At 46.8% G+C, this 20,699-nt stretch overlaps 14 protein-coding genes across 14 annotated transcripts; 8 read left to right on the top strand and 6 right to left on the bottom strand.

Annotated features, from left to right (window-relative positions):
- Window positions 1–382: 382 nt before the first annotated feature.
- On the top strand, window positions 383–2,824 carry KL928_000910 (DNA replication licensing factor MCM7; the record flags this gene model as incomplete). Its single annotated transcript, XM_043206658.1, has 1 exon — window positions 383–2,824. The coding sequence occupies one exon, from the start codon at window positions 383–385 to the stop codon at window positions 2,822–2,824; it is 2,442 nt and encodes an 813-aa protein (XP_043061369.1).
- Window positions 2,825–2,845: 21 nt separating this feature from the next.
- On the bottom strand, window positions 2,846–4,765 carry KL928_000909 (uncharacterized protein; the record flags this gene model as incomplete). Its single annotated transcript, XM_043206656.1, has 1 exon — window positions 2,846–4,765. The coding sequence occupies one exon, from the start codon at window positions 4,763–4,765 to the stop codon at window positions 2,846–2,848; it is 1,920 nt and encodes a 639-aa protein (XP_043061368.1).
- Window positions 4,766–5,209: 444 nt separating this feature from the next.
- Window positions 5,210–5,596, top strand: KL928_000908 (uncharacterized protein; the record flags this gene model as incomplete). Its single annotated transcript, XM_043206655.1, has 1 exon — window positions 5,210–5,596. One exon carries the CDS (start codon window positions 5,210–5,212, stop codon window positions 5,594–5,596), a length of 387 nt encoding a protein of 128 aa, XP_043061367.1.
- Window positions 5,597–5,650: 54 nt separating this feature from the next.
- KL928_000907 (uncharacterized protein) lies at window positions 5,651–6,673 on the top strand (the record flags this gene model as incomplete). Its single annotated transcript, XM_043206654.1, has 1 exon — window positions 5,651–6,673. One exon carries the CDS (start codon window positions 5,651–5,653, stop codon window positions 6,671–6,673), a length of 1,023 nt encoding a protein of 340 aa, XP_043061366.1.
- A 109-nt stretch (window positions 6,674–6,782) lies between these two features.
- Window positions 6,783–7,397, top strand: KL928_000906 (uncharacterized protein; the record flags this gene model as incomplete). Its single annotated transcript, XM_043206653.1, has 2 exons — window positions 6,783–6,822; window positions 6,922–7,397. 2 exons carry the CDS (start codon window positions 6,783–6,785, stop codon window positions 7,395–7,397), a joined length of 516 nt encoding a protein of 171 aa, XP_043061365.1.
- A 917-nt stretch (window positions 7,398–8,314) lies between these two features.
- Window positions 8,315–8,707, top strand: KL928_000905 (uncharacterized protein; the record flags this gene model as incomplete). The annotated part of the gene is made up of 1 exon (XM_043206652.1): window positions 8,315–8,707. The coding sequence occupies one exon, from the start codon at window positions 8,315–8,317 to the stop codon at window positions 8,705–8,707; it is 393 nt and encodes a 130-aa protein (XP_043061364.1).
- Window positions 8,708–8,995: 288 nt separating this feature from the next.
- On the top strand, window positions 8,996–9,472 carry KL928_000904 (uncharacterized protein; the record flags this gene model as incomplete). Its single annotated transcript, XM_043206651.1, has 1 exon — window positions 8,996–9,472. One exon carries the CDS (start codon window positions 8,996–8,998, stop codon window positions 9,470–9,472), a length of 477 nt encoding a protein of 158 aa, XP_043061363.1.
- Window positions 9,473–9,677: 205 nt separating this feature from the next.
- KL928_000903 (uncharacterized protein) lies at window positions 9,678–10,907 on the top strand (the record flags this gene model as incomplete). The annotated part of the gene is made up of 1 exon (XM_043206650.1): window positions 9,678–10,907. One exon carries the CDS (start codon window positions 9,678–9,680, stop codon window positions 10,905–10,907), a length of 1,230 nt encoding a protein of 409 aa, XP_043061362.1.
- Window positions 10,908–11,131: 224 nt separating this feature from the next.
- On the top strand, window positions 11,132–14,218 carry KL928_000902 (uncharacterized protein; the record flags this gene model as incomplete). The annotated part of the gene is made up of 1 exon (XM_043206649.1): window positions 11,132–14,218. The coding sequence occupies one exon, from the start codon at window positions 11,132–11,134 to the stop codon at window positions 14,216–14,218; it is 3,087 nt and encodes a 1,028-aa protein (XP_043061361.1).
- Window positions 14,219–14,252: 34 nt separating this feature from the next.
- Window positions 14,253–15,653, bottom strand: KL928_000901 (uncharacterized protein; the record flags this gene model as incomplete). Its single annotated transcript, XM_043206648.1, has 1 exon — window positions 14,253–15,653. One exon carries the CDS (start codon window positions 15,651–15,653, stop codon window positions 14,253–14,255), a length of 1,401 nt encoding a protein of 466 aa, XP_043061360.1.
- Window positions 15,654–15,852: 199 nt separating this feature from the next.
- KL928_000900 (uncharacterized protein) lies at window positions 15,853–16,515 on the bottom strand (the record flags this gene model as incomplete). Its single annotated transcript, XM_043206647.1, has 1 exon — window positions 15,853–16,515. The coding sequence occupies one exon, from the start codon at window positions 16,513–16,515 to the stop codon at window positions 15,853–15,855; it is 663 nt and encodes a 220-aa protein (XP_043061359.1).
- Window positions 16,516–17,625: 1,110 nt separating this feature from the next.
- On the bottom strand, window positions 17,626–18,717 carry KL928_000899 (uncharacterized protein; the record flags this gene model as incomplete). The annotated part of the gene is made up of 1 exon (XM_043206644.1): window positions 17,626–18,717. One exon carries the CDS (start codon window positions 18,715–18,717, stop codon window positions 17,626–17,628), a length of 1,092 nt encoding a protein of 363 aa, XP_043061358.1.
- A 205-nt stretch (window positions 18,718–18,922) lies between these two features.
- KL928_000898 (uncharacterized protein) lies at window positions 18,923–19,726 on the bottom strand (the record flags this gene model as incomplete). Its single annotated transcript, XM_043206643.1, has 1 exon — window positions 18,923–19,726. The coding sequence occupies one exon, from the start codon at window positions 19,724–19,726 to the stop codon at window positions 18,923–18,925; it is 804 nt and encodes a 267-aa protein (XP_043061357.1).
- A 56-nt stretch (window positions 19,727–19,782) lies between these two features.
- Window positions 19,783–20,625, bottom strand: KL928_000897 (uncharacterized protein; the record flags this gene model as incomplete). The annotated part of the gene is made up of 1 exon (XM_043206642.1): window positions 19,783–20,625. One exon carries the CDS (start codon window positions 20,623–20,625, stop codon window positions 19,783–19,785), a length of 843 nt encoding a protein of 280 aa, XP_043061356.1.
- Window positions 20,626–20,699: the final 74 nt, after the last annotated feature.

Here is a 20,699-nt window from a genome sequence, read left to right as displayed (position 1 = left end):
ATTGCAATGTGCAGGAATGGTTTATCGCTATCTTTCTACTGCATGGGAATCTCGAATTTTCTTGAGTCGGGATTTTCACCGAACAGGTGTCAGGGTGGTGGTACATTTTTCGGTATGCAAGCCGGCTGACACCTGTGATTGGCTTACGCGGCGGGTTATTGCCCGAGCATGATCTTTCACGGCCAGAAGGGGAGGGTAACCCCGCAGCAAATTCCAGCCTACAAAGTGCATTTTTGGTCACGTAGGCAGGGTAACACACTTAATCACAAGGCAGTCTGACGCGAAAGACAATTATTCCAAAAGCGGAAACCTAAAAGTTTCAAATCTCCTTCAGCTTTTTTCCACTCTCTCCTTGTTCTCCCTGTTTTAAAGTTTTGACACCATGGCTACCGTTGCGCCAGGATCGACATCAGGGATCAACTCGATCTTGCCTACTATCGATCTCAACTTCAAGTACTCTGAAATCAGGTCGCAGATTAAAGACTTCTTTCTACACTTCAAATCCACCTCAAACGTTCAGCCCGATGATGGAATCTATGATTATCAGATTGACGACGTCCAGATGGATGACAGTGATATTGGTCAGGGCCCCAAGTACATGAACCTTCTCCAGAAGATTGCAAATAGAGAAATCACCACGCTTTATATCGATTTAGACGACATCAAACTGTACGAGGACACCCAAAATATCGCGCAAAACTTGTCTCAGTCGCTGCCCCGCGGTCTGGCAGAGTTGATTGTCAAAAACACATACCATTATGTCGAGCTGTTCTCGCAGGTGGTGGACGAGATCATGCCTCTTCCGACCGTGAATATCACGCATAAAGACGACGTGTTGGACGTTATCATTCACCAGCGAAAGCTGCGTAACGCGCGAATCGAAAACGAGCACCGTGAAGAGCTTGCTGAAACTCAATTGGGCGAGGACCAGGAAGAGCTGAGAAATGTGGATACGCCAAATCTCTTCCCTCCTCAGCTGACCAGGCGCTACTGTATCTACTTCCGTCCTCTCACAGTTACCGCCAAAGGAGGCAAGGCTTTGGCTGTGCGCGATGTCAAGGGCTCTTTTCTTGGCCAACTAATCACAGTCAGAGGAATCGTCACCAGAGTCAGCGATGTCAAGCCGACTGTTAAGGTGACTGCGTACACCTGCGATACCTGCGGATTCGAAATCTTCCAAGAGGTCAACACCAGAACTTTCACGCCGCTCACAGAATGTACATCTGAAAGATGCACAAGTAACCAACACAGAGGAAAGTTGTTTCCAAGTACAAGAGCCTCGAAATTTTCAGCTTTCCAAGATGTCAAGATCCAGGAGCTGGCCAATCAAGTGCCTGTGGGCCACATTCCAAGAACTCTATCAATCCATGTCAATGGTGACTTGGTGCGCTCTATGAATCCGGGTGACATTGTGGATGTGACTGGTATATTCCTGCCTGCTCCGTACACAGGGTTCCGTGCTCTTAGAGCCGGTCTTTTGACCGAGACATATTTGGAAGCTCAGTTTGTCAAACAGCACAAACGCAAATACGAATTTTTAGGGCTCACTCCCGAAGTTGAGCAGAAAATCCTTGAAATTACGTCTCAAGGCAACGTGTATGAGAGACTTGCCAACTCCATTGCACCGGAAATCTTTGGCCACACGGACATTAAAAAAGCCCTACTTTTGCTTTTGGTGGGTGCTTCGCCAAAAGAAATTGGAGACGGTATGAGAATAAGAGGCGATATCAACATCTTACTGATGGGCGACCCTGGTGTGGCCAAATCCCAATTGCTGAAATCTATATCCACCATTGCTCCCCGTGGCGTCTACACTACTGGTAAAGGTTCTTCCGGAGTGGGTTTGACTGCTGCCGTGATGAGAGATCCCATTACAGACGAAATGGTACTTGAAGGTGGTGCTCTGGTGCTGGCCGATAATGGTATTTGTTGTATCGATGAGTTTGATAAGATGGAGGAGGGAGACAGAACAGCTATCCACGAGGTGATGGAGCAACAGACCATTTCCATTTCGAAAGCAGGAATCACCACGACCTTGAACGCCAGGGCCTCGATTCTTGCCGCCGCCAACCCGCTTTACGGTAGATACAACACGAAGCTATCGCCCAACGAGAATATCAATCTTCCTGCCGCTCTCCTTTCGAGATTTGATGTGCTATTCCTTATCTTGGACCGTCCTAGCAGAGAGGACGATGAGAGACTAGCAGAGCACGTTGCTTACGTTCACATGCACAACAAGCCACCAGAATTTGGCATCGATCCGGTCGACTCCTCGACCATGAGACAGTTCATCTCCATGGCCAGGAGGTACAGACCTGTCGTCACCAAAGAGGTCAGCGATTATGTCGTCCAAGCATACATCAAAATGAGAAAAGAAAGCAAGATGATTGAGAATTCCAAAAAACATTTTAGCCATACTACTCCTAGAACACTGCTGGCAGTGCTTAGACTCTCTTTGGCTCTTGCCAGAGTCAGATTCAGTAATGAGGTGGTTATTCAGGATGTCGACGAGGCCTTGAGACTAATGAATGCAGCAAAGCAATCGTTGTATCAAGACGAAGCTGCGGAATTGGAGGAGACACCAACAGCTAAAATTTTCAACCTTATCAAAGAGAAGGTTCACGATTACATTGCTAATAATGGCAATAAGCTGGTGCCGATGTCGCTGATAAGAGACTCTTGTCTGGGTAAAGGTTTTACCGAAAATTTGTTTAACGAATGTATTTACCGCTACCAAGCGCTTTCTGTTTGGCAGGTGGTGGATGACGGCGAGAACCTCGCGATAATTGGGAATGTCGACGACGAAGATATCGACATGTTCTAGTTTACTAATATAAATAATTGTTTAGTTCAGGCCGAGATCTTTCATCACCATGGCCTTGCAGATAGGATGGTAGCTTTGCTCATATTTCTTAAAGGTAGCTATGGCCAGCTCCCTGTCAGCCTCGTTAAGCAGCACATATCCTGGCCTAACAAATTTCATTCTACCAACGGTACCCAGCCAGTCGGCAAGTTTTTGGTATTCAGACTGAATTTGGGCCGTTAGCAGCAGTCGGAACCATCTGAAAATGACCTCAGCATTGCTAGAATTCTCGTACTTTGTGTACTTCTTTTTCATGACTTCAATCGCCTTCTGGCCATTTTTGGAGCTCCAATCGAAATCTTCTTGATTTTGATAAGAAACAAGCTTGTCCAGAAAGACACCATTCTGGTTGGAAGTGAAGTTCTCAATATCAGAAGGCGAAAAGGTGGACTCTAGCAACTCAGGAGCATTATTGATCACCTTAATCCATCTGCCCGCGAGCGAGAAACACTCGTCGGCGAGAGTGGTGTCAAAGTTCGGTTTTGGAGGCAGACCTGGAGCATACAACCAGGTCTCCCAGTCAATGGTGTCTAGTAGCTCCTTCTTATCAGAATAGAACTCGTAAAGAGTGTCTAAAAACTGGTACGTATCCAAGGACTTGTATTTGAACTTGTTGAAGTAATGCTTGATGAACGGGTCGAATGCTTCTTTGCTTCCAAGGGTCTGTTCAATATGGAACAGAAGGTTGAAACCTTTTTCATAAGGAACTGTGCTGAACGAATCGTCTGGATCATCACCGTGCTTCAGATTGAGCACTAGCTTGCTGTATTTCGAAGCAGTGCTGCCCATAGCAGCAATTGAGTTCTCCAGGTCAGTCCATCCAATGATCGAGCTAAAATGTCTATGCTTTTCACCATGCAATCTCTCTAGGATTCTGCGCTCCAGATAAACAGTCCATCCCTCATTGAGCCAGAAGTGTTCAAAGGATCCATTGGTCACTAGATTGCCTGCCCAACTGTGGCTCAATTCGTGCGCAATGACATCAACATTCTCTTTGTCACCAGAAATTAAAGTTGGAGTGGCGAAAGTGCAGTTAGGATGCTCCATGCCACCAAAAGGCATCGACTGAGGAAGCACTAAAACATCGTAATCTTTCCACTCATATTCGAAAACAAGACTTTCTGCTGTCTTGATGAAATTCTCAGTATCATCCTTGAACTCGCTTTGACAGGCTTCCAAAAAGCTGGGTTCAGTCCAAACCCTCGAGCGAGGCCCTATTCGTGCGTCTTTCAGGTCTCCAGATGCGATGGAGCACAGGTAAGATGGAATTGGAACCGGCTGGTAAAATTTGAAGAGGGTAGTTCCGTCTTCCAGATGTATTTTCTCAGACAACAAACCAGACATCAACACCGGCAGAGAAGATTGAATATTAAACTCAAATGGACTTTTAACAGAGGGAGTATCAAAGCACGGGAAGAAAGAGCGCGCATGGATAGCCTCGCACTGGGAGAACAAGTATGGAAGCTTTTTGCCGTCAGTCTGTGCTGGCTCGAGCCACTGCAAAGCGGTACCATTTTTGGTCGTTTCGTAAAAAATTTCAAGCTTGAAACCTTCGCCGGCTTTGAAGTCGTAGCCAACATGCAAGGGAACGCCTAAAGGACCGTCGCTTGGTCTCAGCTCAAAGGACTGCACAATATCATTGATTCTCACGTTTTTGATTTTGAGATGAGCAGTATCCAAAACTAGCTCTTTGGTGCTAACCAGAGATTTTATGATGTACGTTACAGAACCATCCAGAATCTTGTCCTCGAATTTGACTCTCAAGTCCAGGATCGACTTCTCGACTTTGAATTTAAGATAAGATGATAAGGTAGAGGGGTCTTGTTGTGGTGACGATTTAGGCACGTGTGGAGCGATAACAGACCATAGCTGTGGGCTGATATTAGGATAGTTTGCCGACATGGTGCTCGAAGATTTGAACCGTTGAGAAATAGTGTGCTTTATGTACCCCCAATACGTGCCTAGCGGCCTAATAGACATAAACTATTATTTAAACAATGCAATTTGTGTGCCGTTTCTTGGGACGGGACTGGTCTATCGACGCGGCATGGTTTGTCAGCCGTGCGGTAGCTAATTTTTGCGGCATCTGTATATGCGCCGAGGACAAAAAATGAAATTGTATGAGAGTAGCTCAGATTTTTTTGCACGTGACTATAGAAAGGGCAAGAAGCTCTTACTAAATCTTTGAAAATTTTCCTTGAGAAAATTAGATATTATCCAACGGTATAGTAAGTGCCTGAACATACTGGTGGCGTTGAAGGATTATACAGACAACATCAGCATCAAGCAACCCTTGAGTTTGATAGATCAACCCGCCTGTCATCATAGTCTAACATATAGGTCAAAATGCAGATTTTCGTCAAGACCTTGACCGGAAAGACCATCACCTTGGAGGTCGAGTCTTCCGACACCATCGACAACGTCAAGTCCAAGATCCAAGACAAGGAAGGAATTCCTCCTGACCAGCAGAGACTGATCTTCGCCGGTAAGCAACTCGAGGACGGCAGAACCCTTTCCGACTACAACATCCAAAAAGAGTCCACTTTGCACTTGGTTCTGAGACTGAGAGGTGGTATTATCGAGCCATCCCTCAAGGCTTTGGCTTCCAAATACAACTGTGAAAAAGCCATTTGCAGAAAGTGTTACGCCAGACTCCCACCAAGAGCTACCAACTGCAGAAAGAGAAAGTGTGGTCACACCAACCAGTTGAGACCAAAGAAGAAGCTTAAATAGTTGGTATATGACATTAATACTAGTGGAATAACAAAAGTAAAAAAAACTTCCTTGATGTTTGTTAATCGCTGTATAAGATTGGCGTTCAAAAGAAGTTTCAGTGCGCTGACTGTTCAAAATCCAGCCGAGGTGGTTCTTTCGCCTCCGAGAGGGCACAATTCGCTGCTCATGATATCCACGGCATCGCAGCTTGAGACCTCGATCGATAGCCTGATCAAACTCAACCGGTCAGTTCCCTCGTTGCAGCTAGTCTATTTTTGCGTTGACTCCATTTTGAACTCGAGAAACGCTGTCTCTGAGTGCTGGTTCGAGGAAGACATGCTGATCCAAACTTGCAAGCAGTTCAAGCCCTCAAAGGATAAATCAACCCCGCAATCGGGAACGGTGGAACTAAAACTCAATGGATTCGATGTCGTACTGCCATTGGCGCATACAATGTTCCAGAATACTTTGCCGGCTACGTGTTTCTTCGTGGACGGCGACAACCCTCACAATTGGAAGAGTCTTTCTCTTTTAAAAGTACAGCTCCCATTTATTAAATCCTCCCATTTTAAATATTCCAATTGCCTAGTTGAGCTACCAATGGAAAAAAACCCAGCACAGGAATACATTATCACAGAGCATGAGGGTAATATGATCAAGACAATCAACATGCTTCCTGCATCCCAGTATCTCATTGAAAATGAACATGTACAGAAGTCAAAGAGTGCTCTCTTCTTTAAATTGTATGATGGAGCGCAGGTTCCAGACTACATGGAATCCTATCACAGAATTACAGTTGGAGGCCTCGGATGGGGCGAAAAACAGGGGTATCTGGTTTTAGATCGGAATGTTGGCTCATTGGACCACAAAAAGCTAAAGCTTTACCAACACCGACCAGAAACGGCTGTGCACTTTGACAGAAATAAAAAATCCGTAGTTTTAGAGTGCTCCACGGAACAACAGAGTTACAGGCCCACCGACTCAAACTCGCCAATTGTAAGCAACCAGATAGGACTGGGTTCCGAGACAGGCTTCAAGCTGAATGGTGTCTGGCACACATCGCAGGGAGAAGTGGTTCAGATCGTAGTCACGTGACGATCTAAGGTCCGCGCTCGTTGAAAATACGCGCTACCCGGCCGAGCCAAATTCAAATTTGGCAATTACGTGTATAAACATCTAAACATCAACACCAAGCAAACACGCTATGTCGAGCTTTCTGTCCCAGCTTCAATACCAGCCGGTAAGTGCCAGCATCTGGGAGATTAACAGACTAACCTACTAAGCTCACGAATTTTGCAGACAACTTGAGCGTTGAGAGCGTTAAGGTAAGTGTTTGATTCCAGTATTGCTAACCCTTCAGCAACAGATCGCTAGTGTTCAAAACAGGTTCTCCTCGATCAGGCCACCACAGGAGTTCCTGGATTATAGGAGATTCTCCAAGCCCCAGAACTTTGGCGAAATTCAGCAGAGAGTCAGCTTCAATTTGCCTTATTTCCAAGCCAACTACATCGCCATCATTCTTCTACTGTCGGTGTACGCACTTGTCACAAACGCACTGCTCCTTTTTGTTCTTGGATTCACCGGGTTTGGTATTTATTTCATCTCCAAGTTGAAAGGTGGGGACTTGGAGTTACCTATGGGAAGACTCACCACATCACAACTTTACACAGGGCTGGCTGTGATTGCTGTCCCACTTGGGTTCCTTGCCTCGCCTATTAGTACTATGATGTGGCTGATCGGAACTTCAGCTGTTACGGTGTTGTCTCATGCCAGTTTGATGGAGAAACCTATCGAAACGGTCTTCGAGGAGTCGGTTTGAACGGATAGATGGTATAAAGTATGCAGCGGCATATCGAGCGAACGTACACTGCGAAGAAATAGGGAACTACAACTATGTAGAAAGGCTTACGCTCATGGTACTTTTATGTTAGTGCTTTCTCAGTCGAAAGAAGACCCAAGAATTTAAGTCATCGCAACGCTCATATACTATCTAAGCTTGACTATTGCGGTTGTTCGTCATCATAGAAAGCACCTCCCAACCAAAGAACGCAAATCCGTTTGCTCTCCTTTGTTGGGAGAAGAAAAGTAAGTTAAGAAAAATTTAGCTAGGGTCCCGCATATATATATGGATCTCTACACTCACTTGTGAGCGCTGGCAAGAGAAGACAGTATTTAATGCCAATCACAGTCTCAAGGACCCTACTTTTGAAGTCCAGCATCGGCTGGTACGACTTGTAACTACTATTACTCGTGCTATAGCTGAGTACCACCTCAAATCATTCTAATCAGTATTAATGCATACACACAACTCCACTTAGATGTTAAGCTTAGTTCTCTTCCAGTGTCTTCTTTTAGCGTTCCATCTGATCTTGTTGTTGGTTCTCAGTCTGATCCATTGAGGCAATGGTCTGTTTTGGTTTTGAGCCTTAGCAAGCTTCTGCTTGGTTTTGAAAGATTTGTGAGACTGAATGTTAGTAATGACGGTGAACACAGAGCATTCGCAGTTGACATAACTCCATGTTGAATTCAATAATACATACAGGCATCTTAATATGTTTTAGCTATTAAAAGTCTTTTTCAAGCAAAAAAGTTCAGCAGTGGTGCACAGAGTACGAACTCCTGGAACCGGACAATGAAAAAAAAAACGCAGTCACAAGAAACCGTGCACACAGAAGTCCACATCTTTGCACCAAGTCTTCAGATTTGAAAAATTTACAAATCTATAACTATACCACCATGACTAGAACCTCTGTTTTGGCTGACGCCCTTAACGCTATCAACAACGCCGAGAAGACCGGTAAGAGACAGGTCTTGATCAGACCTTCCTCTAAGGTCATCATCAAGTTCCTTACTGTGATGCAAAGACACGGTTACATTGGAGAATTCGAATACATCGATGACCACAGATCCGGAAAGATCGTCGTCCAATTGAACGGTAGACTCAACAAGTGTGGTGTCATCTCTCCAAGATTCAACGTCAAGATTAAGGACATCGAGAGATGGACTGACAACCTGCTGCCAGCCAGACAGTTCGGTTACGTTGTTTTGACCACTTCTGCTGGTATCATGGACCACGAGGAAGCCAAGAGAAAGCACGTCTCTGGTAAGATTCTCGGTTTCGTTTACTAGACCAGGTATATTAGAGTAATAAAGTCATCAGTTAATACCGAAGAGTAGAATGTAGTACCAATGGTTGCAACGCGGTAGCATTGGGAAGACGGCCTATGTTTCGAGGAAAACCCTGCATCAGTGGGCGCTGGTGGCACTAGACGGGGCAAGCTCCATCCGCGCAGCGTGAATCTCGATACCGACCCAGTTTGGCTGGTGTTGGGGAAGGCCCCCTCGAGCGGACTTGTTCTCGGTGTCAGGTGTGCTTAGCGCTCGTGACTGCGTTCTCACACTGCCACCACCTCGCGAATGAAAATTTTAGGTGTGGAAAAAAATCAAGCTCTCAATAGAATCATCATGGCTGCTGAAAACGTTACTCTCGGCCCTCAAGCTAGAGGCTCCAGCGAAGTGTTTGGTGTTGCACACATCTATGCTTCCACCAACGATACCTTTGTTCACGTTACCGATCTTTCAGGAAGAGAAACCATCGCCAGAGCTACTGGTGGTATGAAAGTCAAAGCCGACAGAGACGAGTCCTCGCCATACGCTGCCATGTTGGCTGCTCAAGACGTTGCCGTGAAATGCAGAGAGGTCGGAATCACTGCCGTCCACGTCAAAATGAGAGCCACCGGTGGTACCAGAAGCAAAACCCCAGGTCCTGGTGGACAATCTGCTCTCAGAGCCCTCGCCAGATCCGGACTGAAGATCGGCAGAATCGAAGATGTGACTCCTATTCCATCCGACTCCACCAGAAAGAAGGGTGGTAGAAGAGGTAGAAGATTGTAAGTGGTGGACATCAAAATCATTATACAATGGTCGTTTCGAGTGTTGTAGAGGTATAATAAGAGAATGTCAATTCGACGAATTATAATAGCAACAGGGAAAAGGCAGCGACATCACAGTGCGACATGGCTTTTCCGACTAAATCTGCTAGTTCTGATGTGGAAATAATTTGTAGATCGTTTTCATCTCTTTTTCTCCATTTATCTTTATGCCCTTAATAGTGGCCGATTACTTGCCCAGGCTGTCGACAAGAACTCTCATGGCCACCTCGCTGGCCATGCGGCTCGGATTCCTGCTTTTTGGGATCTATCAAGACGCATATATGGACCTTCCATACACAGACATAGACTACTTTGTCTTCACCGACGCTGCCAAATTCGTGTTCAATGGCCAATCGCCTTACGCAAGAGATACATACAGATACACGCCGCTACTGGCGTGGCTTCTTCTTCCGACCAATTACTGGTTTGAGTACGGAAAAGTGCTATTTGTGCTCTGTGACCTCGTGACAGGGTACCTCATCATAAAAGTCTTAGACAAGGCCAGAAAAGATAAGGCATGGAGCATTCTGTGGCTGTGGAACCCAATGGTGGCCACAATCAGCACCCGCGGAAGCTCAGAAAGTGTTTTGACCATAGTGGTCATGCTGATCACAAACTTCACGCTTAGCAACCAATATGCTTTGGCAGGACTATGCACGGGCTTGGCTGTCCACCTCAAAATCTATCCACTCATATACATCCCAGCAATTCTTCTGACTATTGACAAACTGCAGCCATGGCACCAGCCTGTGACCAGAACGAGATTGGTCTTTGTGCTGACATCTGCACTCGGCTTTGGTGTTCTTACAGCTCTCATGTATCACATATACGGCGACGAGTATTTGCAGGAGGCATATCTATACCACTTGAGCCGGATAGACCATCGCCATAACTTCTCAGTCTACAATTTGACGTTGTATTTCTCGTCCTACCAGGGATTTTCCTCGCTACCACTTTTCCAGAAATACGGAGTTCACATTGAAAAACTGGCCTTCTTGCCCCAATTGGGTCTTTCAATGGTGCTCATACCTCTAAAGCTTGCCAACATCGACCTTGTTGGCTGCTTCTTTGTCCAGACATTTGCATTCATCACCTTCAACAAAGTGATCACGTCACAGTATTTCATCTGGTGTCTGTGCTTTTTGCCCATATACACGGCCAATTCGACCATAAAACCTACAACGACCGTATTCCTACTCGCTGCGTGGATTGCAACCCAGGGACTATGGCTATGGAACGCTTACCAGCTGGAATTCCTAGGTAAACCGGACATTTTCACTACAGGCATCTGGCTCAGCAGCTGTTTGTTCTTCGTCTGCAATTGTGTGCTCCTCATGGCCTTTGCCAACGACCTGGGTGCCCAAAAGCGGGCTCAGCGGCAGAAAAAGAAGCGTTGAGCGATGTGTTCTATATCTGTCTCTTCCAAAACAGGAAAAATAAAAATGCTAGCCGAGGGGCGGGAGAATTTTATCAGGCCTGTGCGCCGTCGTCGCAGCCACCGGGCGGTGGGGAATTTTGTACTGCTACGAAAAAAAATAATCTATAATAACAAACGATTGATAAAGTTGTTAGTTGAACGCAGAACTCTGCAAAGAAGCAAAGAACAACCGTCTGCCTCGCCATGGAGAACTTCGAGGTGCGAGCAAAGTCGTTCACTATCAAGTGGGTCAATGCTCCAGACAATTCCACCGTGAAATGGGAATTAAAACCGTTGAAACGATCTGTCAACTTTGGAATCTACGAATACAGCAAAGCAGACTTCCCGGCCCCTTCGACGGCTCCGAACTCCTCGTCGACAACATTATCTGAGAATTTGAGCCTCGACGAGGTCAACGAGGTCCCACACAAGATGTTTGGAGTGTTGCATCAGAATCTACGCGATTCTTTCGAGTCCCTTGCATCTCAGAGTCAAGCCACCCCCTCGGCTCCCAATGATGCGTCCACAGGATCACTTCCAAGACAAAATACAGCGTTATCCACAAGCTTTGAGAAGAGAAAACGATCAGAAAGCGTTTCTTCTCTCCACGATTCTCGCAATCTTTTGGAAGAAAAAATAGATAAACACCTGGTGAAAAAAGAATGGATCGGAAGATGCCAAGGAGATGAGCTTGTTACAGGAACATTTGAGGTGAGCTCCGGATCCCTTTTTGCATTTATTTTCGACAATACCTTCAGCAGACACAAAGCGAAAACAATCATGTTTAACCAATACATTGAAACGAACGGACAAGTTTATCAGACAGCTGAATCTCCACAGCCATCACCTTCCTACCAGCTGAATCCCATAGCCGAGCAAAAGAGCGTGGACGAGACGGAGGTGTCAAGACCGCACGAGGCTGCCAGTGCGCCTGTTGGACACACCAACGGCGGAATAATCAACAGAAGGGCTTCTGTTGTCTCTGCGCCGCTACAAAATCATGTGAGATTCAGCGTCCCCGAAAATGAAATAGCCTCCAAATCAAAGAACGTGTCACTTTTGAGGGTAAAAGGCGGCCAATACCTCCAGGGGTTTCTGCTCAAGAAAAAGCGCAGACGGGGAGGAGCAAAAAGCTTTGCTAGAAGGTACTTTGTTCTCAACTTCAAGTATGGAGTGCTGGACTACTACTTCAACGACGTCACGAACCACGTCCGTGGTAACATGTTCATCAGGAACGTTGTGATTTCAGCTGATCCAAAGCAGCTGATGATGTTTCTGGATTCTGGGATTGAACAGTGGATCTTGAAAGCAATGAACCAGGAAGATTTCAAGATTTGGGTTCAAGCCTTCAACTTCATCAAAAGACAGAACAAGTTCACGCAACAGATGGACATTCAGGAACACGATGCGCTTCTCACCGCCTCTTCTCCTGGAGAAGCCCAGGAGGACAACAACAGGACTGATTTTGAGGATGAGGTCCGGGTTGGCCGAACGCTCTCAGTGATAAATCCTCAGTACAAGCTGGTGGAGCAAAAAATATCGCAGATTAAGCAGATGGCCGAAAGTCTCCAAGCACAGGCAAAGCAGCAGAAGAAAGGAAGCATGGACAGAAGAGGGTCATTTTTCCGCAAGAAGAACAAAAAAGAGCAGAGTGACGATCAATTCGACCAGGAAAGCATAACTGGATCAGTCACAGCCCCGATGCCTGGCGGATCTCTATATGATAGCTTGGTTTCTGAAATCAAAGAATTGCAGGTGCAATATATGTTGCTGGTCAACACAGAAACTAATAGGGGATTCAGCAGGCCTCCCCAATCTCCATCGAGGAGAACCCTTACGAGGACAAACACAGCTACCACCTCTGTCTTTTCCCAAGAGTTTTTTGATGCACAGGAATACATTGATGAAATGAACCGTGGGGTCTACTTGGTCCAGTCTAGCGACGAGGACGATAGCGAACACGAGAACAAGTACGACGACGCCAGCATGTCGAACATATTTGACAAGCCGCCTTTCGGGCTCGCAATGGATAACGATCTTTCGAACTCGACGTCTTCGTCGGATGAGGACGACGGAGATCAAAAGGGATCGGCGATTACGGCCGGGAGACGGTTTTCTGCTCGGGAGGACCTATATCCTTTGGAGCCCGGCAAAGTCGTGCAATACAGGAAGGACATAAAGGAGAGCCCGTGCGACCCTCCGTCCTTGATTGGATTTTTAAGGAAGAACATTGGGAAAGACCTGTCTTCCATATCGATGCCCGTTTCAGCCAACGAGCCGCTCTCCTTTTTACAGAAATACTCAGAAAGCTTTGAGTACACGCACCTGTTGACAGATGCAATGAAAGCGCCCGTGGAGAGCGGTCAGCGAGTGCTACTGATTGCAGCTTTTGCCGTGAGCTATCTCTCCTCGTTGAGGGTAAAAATCAGAAGCGTTAGAAAGCCATTCAACCCGCTTCTTGGTGAAACTTTTGAGCTTGTGAGAAATGACTTGGGAATCAGACTAGTTGCCGAAAAAGTGGTTCATAGACCTTTCATAATTGCCGCACATGTCGAATCCAAGGATTGGACAGTTGACCACGTTCTCTCGCCTCAGCAGAAATATGGAGGCAAGTCTGCGGAAGTTTCCATAATAGGAGAGCTGACCTTGAGACTGAGCAACGGCGAGGTTTACAAATGGAGCCAGCCTACGACGCTCCTCAAGAACCTCATTGCTGGTGAAAAATATTCAGAGCCTTGTGCGTCCGTGACTGTGAGCTGCAGCAGTGGTTACAAAGCGACTGTGAATTTCAAGGCATCTGGAATGTTTTCTGGACGCTCTGAGGAGCTGACTATCAAGGCCTACGACGGTGCAGGCAACAAGCTGCCAAAAGAAGTGGTTGGTACGTGGACCGACAGTTTTCGATACACCGACAATGGAGAATGCTTGTGGAAAGTTGGAAATCTGGTGCCAGATTACCAAAGAAAGTACGGATTCACCGAATTTGCAGCCAGTCTTAATCAGATCACCGAGATCGATGAGGGCTGCGCACCGACCGACTCCAGATTGCGTCCAGACCAGCGCGAATACGAAAACGGCGCCGTTGACGAGGCAGAGGAGCTAAAGCAGCATTTGGAGGAAGAACAGAGGAAGAGAAGAAAAAACCCAGACGGAACAGACTCAGTGCATGTACCGGCATTTTTCCAGAAAGCTGGTGACGGCGACTACGATTGGAGCTTCATTGAAGGGGAGAACAGTTACTGGAATCGCCGCAAGAGAAATGATTGGGATGGCCTTGTGAAGCTGTGGTAGATTAATAGATGTATATTGGAATGAATGATAGACTTCAACTCGGTGGAATCTCTCTGATGAAGTATCTGTGGTTATGTCCTCCTGCAACTACCACCTGGGCAGGGGGGCCTGTTCTTTGTGAAGTGTTGATGTTCATTTTTGGAACGTCATCCATACGGCCGTGCTGCTGCAGATACGGCGACAAGAATGGAGAAAGCAGCTCGTCGTTCTGAATAGCCTCTTCAATGGCCTCCTCAATAGCCTCCTGTACGACCTCGTCCTCGTTGGATAGATTAGCAAAGACAAACGAGGAGAAAATGAGGATAATGCCAAGATAATACCTAGCTGACGTGCTTTTGACTTTATAGAATACAGAGTCGCAAATCATGTTGACGGGAATTGCGGTGGAGAGCGACAATGCGGTGATCAGCGGAGATGTCAACAAGGTTGCGAGGATTGAAAAATAGTCCGAGAGACAGTTGAAAAGCCCTCCAATAAAGACAATCCAAAAGATTGTGGAGCTATCTGGGAGAGATAGATTCTCGAATCCAAGAAAGTTTGCGATCAGAAGCACCGGGCATGCCAATATGAGAATGCTGAGTCCCAAAAAACCAAAGATAAGCTTTTCGTTGTCCGGGCTTGTCTCTTTGCCTATCTTCACTCTCAAAAGGACTAGGTAGCAAGAATAGAGAAACGTCCCACAAAGGGCAATGCAATTGCCCAGCATGGAGTTGACGGGCGTGGATTCAGAAGACGGCGTGCTGTTGAGCGTAATCAAGCAAATTCCTGCGATGCTCACGAGGACAGAAACGATCTTGCCCAGGGACAATGTGTCGACACCACATATATAACTGAGCAGAAGCGTGAATACGGAGCTTGTGGTTGTGAGAATCGTTTGGTTGGACGCGCTTGTATACTGTAAAGCGATTGCGCCCAATGCAGCGTTTGCATAATAAATAAGGCCAGCCTGGACCGCAACAATTATCAGCTCTTGGAGCGAGAGGTTCGTGGAAGGAGCGTGGAGAACTATGCTTGAAGAGCCGCAAGAATCGTAGGAATTGAAGACAGAATTGTCCAGTTTAGGCTCAGAGGCTGCAAAAGCATTGATCAGACTCTTAAGTGCGGGCTTGATCCCAAACATAACAAAAAGACCTCCATTTATGTATGCCACAAACAGGGGGTGCTGATACGAGTCTCCTTTCAGAACATTGTTTGTGAGCTGCAGTCCAAACACCCAGGTTGCCACTGTCAGGAACAGATAGAGAAGTCCTTTGATCCAGTTTCTGCGCTCCTCTGTTTTGATGATATCCACGACATCCTCAACAACCTGCTCGCTGGGCAGATCGACATGAGAGTCCTTGGGTCTTAGCGACCGAATCAGCCCCCCTGGGAGAACAGGAGATTTTAGAAGGATCACCGGTGACCGCAGATGCGTCTGTTTTGGTGAAGAACTCATGTCATTAGTAAAACTCTAAGATAGAGATAGTAACAAAATTTGCATGAGATTTCTCTTGCCTAAAACGGCTGCTGATAAGTTTATATAGGACGCGGAAATTTACTGCGATTTAAGTTGCAAGAACTAAATTAAGACGAAAGCAAATCTTGAACATTAAAATGCGTAGCTAACTGGCGAAATAGAGGGTGTGTATGAATGTCTATTTTCTTCGAATACTAGAGCCTGGGTCGCAGTATTTCCACAGAATGTCCGGTGGCTTGTAGAAGGGATTGGTAGGGGAGCCCGAATTAGAAGATGCTCCAATCAGAGATTTGGAACGGTATCTGAAACTCTTCACAGGGGATAGTGACGGTCTTCTTGTGTGCAGAGAGCCCTTAGTCTCAGACCCGTTACTACCTGTTTTTTTGCTATCAAGGCTAAGTCTTTTCCTTTTCTCAACGATTTTTTCCTTAATGGCAGTCGGATTTGAGGCGGGTTCATAATTGGCCTTTTGGGTTTCGACGTCCTGGTCAGGCGGAAAGTTGAGATAATTATGCTCGATGTCGGCGGAGGACGAGAAGACCGTCCTATCGATTTCCCAGTTCTGGCAGAGCTGTTCAAAACCTTCCAGAGGCTTGAACGCCCATTGTTGGTCATACGAGTAGGACGATATCTGCGTAGATTCTGTACTCTCAATGGTAAGAGCAGGAGAGTCAAACGGATTAGGCTGGTGCTGCTCAGTTGGCTCCGCGTCCTGCGCTGGCAACTCAAATCCGTTCTTGTCAGAGTACGAGGCAAAGTCAAAACCATAATCAGTGTCCCCTAACGGGAACTCTGACTCCGGCTCATTTGAAAAGATTCTGTACTGGTCAAAGATGTCCATCTATGAGGTCTGCTCAAATAGAGGAAGCTTTGAATTATCGACAGATGGATTGAAGTGGAATCTGGCAATCTAATATAGGAGCTTAACAATAACAGCATCCAATTAATGCCATAGTGCAGATCTTGCGAGTGGACAATTAAATAGCGGTGCTTCCTCCCAGTCCTTTATACATTTTTATTGTAGGGGACAAAAGCTAATTAACAATAACCAGATTATGTAATATGAATCCGTTCTTGTGGGAGATAATTGTCACAGCTTGGAAGTGCATATGCAAAATAACCGTCGCAGGTGCAAACTACATTCATCACACAGCACGCACCACTTGTTTGGCATCTACGGACCGCAACCTGCTAAGACAGGACCTAAGAATATGCTCACAAACCTGAAAGCAAGCATTAAAAGATGACTTGGAGCCAGTAGCCAACAACGCAAAACTTTCAAATTACAAGTGATCCTCACACGACAGCACGATGTAACATGAAATAGGAAAATAGGGCGGGAGCGGCTCACTGCCCTGCGGCTATCGGAGCACAAAAATTCAGCCTGTCCATGTAAATCGGCATCCACGATCTCCAACATGAAACAGCCCACATGGAACACCAGGGTGCAAACTAGCGAGTGCCCCTTTGACACACACAATGTATCTAGCACTAAGGGGTAGCAGCATGTTGTGGGTGCGAGCAAATATTTTGTTGGTGCGCTCCCGATCGCCATTGCAGGCAGAGCTTCCTAAAAATAAGCCGCGCCGCCAGACTTCCTGCTTAGGACACAAACTTATTGACCCCGCTGTGATCGGTGGCAGCAGCCGCGGAATTCACACTTGCTGGCGCTCTGCGAGTTATGTTGGGAGCAACAGAACCACATCGAACCGACCAACTATCACGTTATTTGGGCACCCCTACAACGATTAGTCACACCCAAATTCGTGCATGAAATTCGCTTGTTGCCAAAGGTTTCAAAGCCTCAAAAAGTGGTTTCAAGGTTTGCTCAAGGTTTGCAGTGTGAATCGGTGATCTCATTCGGCCCGAGAAGTTCTCCGCAAACGTAATCAAATTTATTCATGTGCTTCTGATACCCTCTATTGTACATAATATACATCCTGTGACTTTCCTAATCTGTGTCGAATCTTAGTTTGCGCGGTCTCATTGAAGACTCTTCGTCCACAAGCTCCCGCACTGCCTTACCGGTCTTGTCCACGTATCTCAGATGACCCTGGCCTGCTTTGCGTGCTGATTGTGATCTTGCAGATGAAAGGGACTGCCCGCGAAAAGGATTTTTTATCTTCTCCTTTCGTATTATCTCGCCGTCGTCGCTCTCGTCCTCCCAGTCTTGTTGCTTGAAAGGTCCGGGCGTTACCTTATTGCGTGGCGTTTGGGGAGCCACGTCTTCATCAAGTGCGCTGCTGAAGTCCAGGCGGCGCGCCTTGATGGATTTCTCATAATCGGTCAGTTTGCGAACTATCTTCTCCCCTGTTTTGTTGTTCACCAGCTCCATTTCCTCCTCGAACCGAGAATATTTGGATGTTTCTCCTGCGCCCTTTGGCTCTCCGCTCTCCAGGAACGGGTTGTTGATTGTGGCTCGCGAGACAAATCGCTCGTCGTCTTCGCCGGAGTCGGGCCGCTGCGGAGCAATATGCATCTTGTAGGCTTGCTCCTCCGTCATTACCTGCTTGGCAGGGGTTGACGGTGCAACAAACTCATTGGTATTGAAATCGAGCTTCTTGGTGACTTTGTCCAGTCTCTGCGGCAGACATTCTCCCTCTTCCTCCGACGAAAACTGTAGCTCCTCCTCCAGGTCGATCTTGTAGGATTTGCTGAGATCAAGCCCGGCGTTCTCCAGTCTGGGCCCGCCGACGTGCGACTTGCGCCCAGAACCAACTGTTGAGGGCGCCAGGGGAAAAAGAACGCTGGACTCGCCGATTTTGGAGGTTATCGCATCTGTCACGTCTTTACGTCGGCCGATCCTTGGCGTCTGGTCTGGTGTTTGCAGCTGCTGCTGTCCGCGTGTGTGGTGGGCAACGGGAGACACTGCCACGGCCTGTTTTTTGGGATTATGATGGGGAGTATACGGCGTGTGCGGATGTTGCTTGGTATGGTGTGCGCTAACGGGCGTCTTGAGGTATCTGTTACTGCCCGCTGCTCGCGTCCCACTTGGCGGTGTCGACGGTTGCAGTGGCTCGTTCTGGTGTTCTGGAGAACTCATGCTTTTGCACTAGATCAAATTCACGACGATTGCTTATTTTGGCTGAGATCAATCGAAGGTTAAGTAAATTCCCAATCACTACTCTTTGTGTCGCAGATGGCTGGTTTATTTTTCGTGAGGTCTCAATAAGTTTTCCGTTTTGGGAACCACCGCCCAAATGAACAGGAGAGAAATTTTATTTTCGGAACTTACATAAGCTAGAGGTTTACCAGGTCGGGTGCAATATGTAGCAGTACACACGCTTGCGGATCTCCTCTGTCTCGGGAGGGTCCTCAGGGAACATAGGGTGATCCCAGTGTACCATCTCGACAAACTCGACGTCGAATCCGAATAGCTCTGTGGCGTCAGTGAAAAACTTAAAGTCATTTTCCACCATCTGCGGTTTGGGTCTGTGTGGGGACCACACAACAAGACATTTCCCGCCACTTCTGGGCTTCGATGTATCTCGTAGTGGTGTAATTAGCTCTTTGGCGGATTTGAGCAGCTTGTGGTGCTCTGAATGGTTGAATACCAGATCGCTCATGATGATTAAGTCTGCTGTGCTCTCTAGAGTATTTTTAATTTCTTGCGTATCGTTGCCCCAGATGAACCCTTGCACACAAATCCTGCTGGTTAGTTCCTTATCTGCGAGACTTTCCACGTTGATCTGGATATTCTCCAGCAGATCAGGGTCTGGATAGTCCGTGGCTACCACTTTCTTAGCACCGTTGATGGAACACAACAAGGACGGAAGAGCGGCAGCAGAGCCAAATTCCACAACATTCTTGTTTTTGACCAGCTCCCGTGCGTGCTCCTCAAGATAATTTGCCGTATAAATACCTGCATTCCACAGCAAATGGCCCCAGAGCGGTGATTTTCCAACAAGTCGAAGCTTGATCTCGTCGAGTTCGGGATGCGCCTGATTGTGCAACCGAGTATATTTCTGGTAGTGAGCCTCCGGCTTCGGGGGTCTGAAGCTCTCAGGTTCCTCAAATAGACCTCCATCCAGGCCCAGCTCGTTGTCCGACATTGAATGCAACTTTGGGTTAAATTTTTTTAGCACGGCTTACGTAAGATTTATATATGTCATGGACAGGTGGTGACCTCCCAGTCGGAAGGATCGTGAACGTCTGGGTGATCAAGTGTTTTCATCTCCTCATCCGACAATTCGAAAGAAAGGACGTCGAAATTGGTGGCCAATCTATCTAGATTTTTAGTTTTAGGGATGGGAACGTAACCCTTTTGAACCGACCATCTAACGAGGACCTGAGCAGGTGTAACGCCTTTTTTCTTGGCAATTGCAACCGCATCAGGGTCGTTGATGCGATTGGCGTGAGAAAATGGAGCAAATGCGATAACAGCGATGTCATTTTCAATGCAAAAGTTGCAAAGCTCTTGCCTCATGCACCATGGAGAAACCTCGATCTCGTTGGCAACAGGTTTGTATTTGAGACCCGGCCAGGATAGCAGCTCTTTCAAGTGGCCAATTCCGTAGTTGGACACGCCAATTGACTTCACAACGCCTTCATCAACCGCCTCCTGCATGGCTTGGTATGTCTCAAGTCTCATTTTCTTGCCCTGTGTAGGGGCATGAATCAAGAGCAAGTCAATGTATTTCAGGCCGTCGATTTGCTCCAAGCACCCTTTAATTGCTTTTTTGGCGTTTTCGTAGCCGTGCTGATTGGTCCACAGCTTGGTGATGTAGCAAACATGTTCTCTTCGGTTGTGCTCTGGGTCCTCCTTCATCCACTCCAGCACGCCCTGGGCACACTCCTTCTCGTTACCGTACAAAACTGCGGTATCGATAAGGCGATACCCGATGTTCAGGGCTTCCTTGACAACTTCGGTGGCGTTCCTGAGTTCCCAGGTGCCCAATCCCATGTATGGGAGATATGAACCGTTGTTGAGCTTCACTAGCTTGGACAACATGATGGTAATTGGATAAGAAAATTAATATCGAGATTTTTAGTTGCGATATGTAATGCAATTTATAGTGGAAAAAG

Source organism: Ogataea angusta (assembly GCF_019207475.1).
Source record: "Ogataea angusta isolate 61-244 chromosome Unknown 61-244_NODE_2_length_1002155_cov_89.706849, whole genome shotgun sequence".
NCBI classification, from domain to species: Eukaryota; Fungi; Ascomycota; class Pichiomycetes; order Pichiales; family Pichiaceae; genus Ogataea; species Ogataea angusta.
The sequence above is the reverse complement of the archived record's forward strand: the minus strand, read 5'-3'. Positions and strand labels throughout refer to the sequence as shown.